Below are 3820 nucleotides of genomic sequence, written 5' to 3'. Positions count from 1 at the left end.
TAATAATAATAAACGTTTCCAGACACACACCTAGGTGTTCAATGATATGAAAGAGGATCAGGGCCACTGAAGAAAAAAATATTTCTGACTTTTCCTCGTAATCTGAGGACTGCAGCCAAATGTAAGAATATAATTCATGAAATACAAATACTTCTTAAGTACAGTCCTTTTATTTGAATGATTCTGTCCTGCTGGAGTGTGACATGATTTGTTTGTGTACAAACTAATACACTATCAGAGTTTTATATATTTATACTTCTCATTCAACCACAGTTAAATTCACTCTATCTAGGAGGCTCAGTTTATATGGATAGTTGTTATTTTTTATAATAAGCAGCTGGAATGAAAACAAGCAAAAATGAAATAAAAGTAACGACTTTCTACTTCTTGTATTTTTAAAAATGRAAGGAGTAGAAGTAAAAAGTAGATTGAAAAATATTTACTCAAGTATAGTACAGATACCCAAAAATTCTACGTAAGTACAGTAACAAAGTATTTGTACTTCGTTACTTTACAACTCTGGCTTTGCATATGTGCGGGGGTCATAAATGCTACGTTTCTTGTTTATTTTTAGTTTACTACTTTCTGATCATCACTCCACTCAGACAGAATTTGCAGTAAATTCAAAGGTCTTAAAAACAGGATTTTGGTCAGAAAACAGCAGGAAGTTTCACACTCAGCACCTTTAAATCTAAACTCAGGGGTGTGTGTGAAGCTTTATACCGTCATAAAGCAGCGTTTTAACTCGGGGCCTCGGTGGGGGGGCTCACAGAGGCTGGACTGTGCCACGCTGCAGCTGCTGGAAAGTGCTTGGCTCATGGAAACCACAGAGCAGCTCCAACAAGTCGACACACCCAGCAGCTCCACCCACAGCTTCTGCTCACAAACACACAAAGTGACGAGTTCCCAAAGACAAAAATCACATTTATTCCATCTGAAAATACTGCACAATATAAATATTACAAAAAATACTTTGTGTGAACTTTAACACTGTTTACACAGAAACATGTTTGTCTTGAATCGGCCGCTGCAGGAGCTGAAAGACCTTTTATTAACAGAGCAGCTTTTATTCTTCCCACCTGCAACACTTTAGTGTCGTGTAGATGTCAACATCTGAGATAAAAAGACAAAAATACTTTATTTATGCAGTAAAATATATTTTAGTTAAAATATTAAGTAGATTTTTATCAATATAGGTTTTGAAAAGTTTAAATTTGTAGTCCAACATGAAAAACAAACTGATTTCTACAATTTGTGTTATTTTGGCAGCAGAAAAAAAAAGAGAAAAGGTTTCATTGTGTGTAATAAGTGAAGTAATTTCACAGCAGAAATGACAAATTAAAGAGCTTTTTCTGCTCATTCATCAACGCCTTGTGTTGTGTGAAAATATCCTGGCTGCTTTACAAATGATCAATTAAAACAGCAACAAATGATGGAAAAACAAGTGTTTAAACCATCACAACATGAACAGGAATGATTGATAGAACCGTGTTTAACCCTCCTCACTTTGCTTGTTTCACTTTACTGACACCAAACAATGAAACAAATCGACAAACTCAAACAGTTTGTATAACATTTACAAATCCTTTTTGGTATTACTTACTTATTTTGGGAAAACTTATATAATTAATAGATTAAAAGATGCCTCCTCTTTTTTCCCTTAGTAATTATACCTTTTTTAAAACTTTCTAATTTACTATAAAACTGGATACGGTAAAAAAAAAAGAAACATTTGGTAAAATGTAGTTTTTAAGCAGATATAAGTTAACATTAAATAATTTTCCAGTTAAAGCCAGAGGTGACAGATCCAGGAGCTGCTCAGTGATTCTCAGACAGAAGAGCTCAATCTGTAGAGATAATTAAAGATTTCAGTTTCTGTCCGATAGTCTGTGTTTGMTGTTGCTTTGGTCAATCGTCTCGGTGCTTTCACACCAGAAACACTCCAAAAATAAGAAGTGAACAAATTAATAAGAAATCAGCTCCATTTTATCATCAGCAGAGACGTTCCTTCAGCATTTAGTTGTAACTGAAMTCTTGCTGCTGGTTTTCGTGTCCATCTTGGCGACGAGCAGCCGGAGAGAGTCTCCTGATGATCGGATCAACTCTCTGCCGCTGAAAGGAGAGAGATGAAACGAGACGTGAGGTCAGAGATGGGTTTATAAAACATCTAATAATCTAATTATAAATATTAACTAGGGCTGCAACAATCCATGTATCTGTAAGGAGCCATTCAATACAGTGCTTTAGGTTCAACAACATGGATTTTTTAACATTTATTTCATCAGTGTTGAAGGATCAGTGGATCTGTGTTCGACTGCTCCACCTAGGCTGCATTGTCGAGCACAGATCCACTGAGAAACTTGCTGTTTCAGCAACATTTAATTTAAAAACTGGACTTTTGAGCTTAAACAAATGTTCATAATAATTTCAATATATTACAAGTTAAGAAAGGTGTGGACATTTCTCTGTTTTGTATCGAAAAAATATCGAACCGTGAGACTAAAGTATCAAACAGAATCGTCAATTTTCTGTCTCGTTGCAGCTCTTACATTAACATTCTATGTGTGAATGTTGTTAAAGTTTGATTTGAATCTGGATTATTTTCTAACTGGATGTTATATTGTGTCCTGGTGTGAGTGTTGTTGTATAGAYACCAGCTTACACATTATATTCCATCCCAACCAGGCTGACTCCGTTCACAGCCAGGATCCGGTCTCCTGTTCTCAGTTTCTGACACAGAGCAGCCGGAGAGTCGGGAACAACTGACTTCACATAAATGCCACTCATTCTCAGCGGCGTTTTCTAAAAACAAAAAAACACAATAAAATATTTTACACAACAAGGACATTTTGCTTATCTGTTTAAAAGTCAGTTTTTTCAGCTCTTTCAGCCTCAGTTAAGCTGTAAAACACTAAAATAGTTGAACATTTTCGCACCGTCCCATCAACGAGCGCCAGGCCGAGACCATGTGGCCCTCTGTGGACCTCCACCGTGAACACTTCCTCTTTGTCTTCTTCTGCTTCCCTGTTTCCTGTTGCAGAGTTTCCACCCACTGAACAAACAGAAAACACACCAGGTCAAGTACGAGAAGTGCAACTTTTGTTTGTGCTCCTCTTAATAAACAGATCCTAAAAACTTTTCTTTTAAAAGCTTCTATAAATCTATTTCAAACAGCTGTGGGTTGATTATTTTAATTAAAAACCTGTCAATCAGTGAGTCGCAGCTGTGGGTAAATAAATGTGGAGCAGGGTGGATCTGTGCTGATTAACAGGGTCTTCCTGTCTTCTGACTCGTGCTTCTTCCCCACCCCGCCACTAAAAACAAAAAAACTGTTCCCACCCGTGCAGTTCTACCCTTCGTCCCCCACTCTCCTCCTCCTCCTCCTGCCTTTTCCCAACACGCGGCCCGTCTGCCCCCCACGCAGGACCTGTCCTGAACAATGCCGCCGCCGATTAAGATTCCACGCACCAACCCAGCTGTAAATTCCCATGACAGATCGGCCACTGCTCTTTTCTCTCCTGACATCACCACCTCTCTGTAGCTCCTCTGCTCAGATTAAAGGATRAGCAAACTTTGAACATAACATTTGTCCGCTCGTCAGAAACACCGAGGTAGATCMGCTGGAGGCGGGGGCTCGGCGAGGACCACGGTTTCACAACAACCTTCAGCTCAGAGTTGTAAACTAACTAAGTACAAATACTTTGTTACTGTACTTATGTAGAAATTTTGGGCAACTGTAATTGAGTAATTATTTTTCAGCGTACTTTTTACTTTTACTCATTACATTTTTGCACAATTATCTGTACTGTCTACTCACTAC

At 38.0% G+C, this 3820-nt stretch overlaps 1 protein-coding gene across 1 annotated transcript in view; it reads right to left on the bottom strand.

Moving 5' to 3' along the window:
• Window positions 1–903: 903 nt before the first annotated feature.
• radil2a (Ras association and DIL domains 2a) overlaps window positions 904–3820 on the bottom strand; it is a 37228-nt gene continuing 34311 nt past the window's right edge. Inside the window, exons 14-16 of the mRNA XM_014010311.1 lie at window positions 2937–3052; window positions 2663–2802; window positions 904–2112 (exon numbers count right to left, since the gene is read on the bottom strand). Coding sequence (XP_013865765.1) covers window positions 2010–2112; window positions 2663–2802; window positions 2937–3052 — 359 coding nt within the window. The 3' untranslated portion in view covers window positions 904–2009. The remainder of the gene's footprint in view (window positions 2113–2662; window positions 2803–2936; window positions 3053–3820) is intronic.

The sequence above is a fragment of the Austrofundulus limnaeus genome, unplaced genomic scaffold, assembly GCF_001266775.1.
Source record: "Austrofundulus limnaeus strain Quisiro unplaced genomic scaffold, Austrofundulus_limnaeus-1.0 Scaffold67, whole genome shotgun sequence".
Lineage (NCBI taxonomy): Eukaryota > Metazoa > Chordata > Actinopteri > Cyprinodontiformes > Rivulidae > Austrofundulus > Austrofundulus limnaeus.
This window is presented reverse-complemented; position numbering and strand designations above follow the sequence as displayed.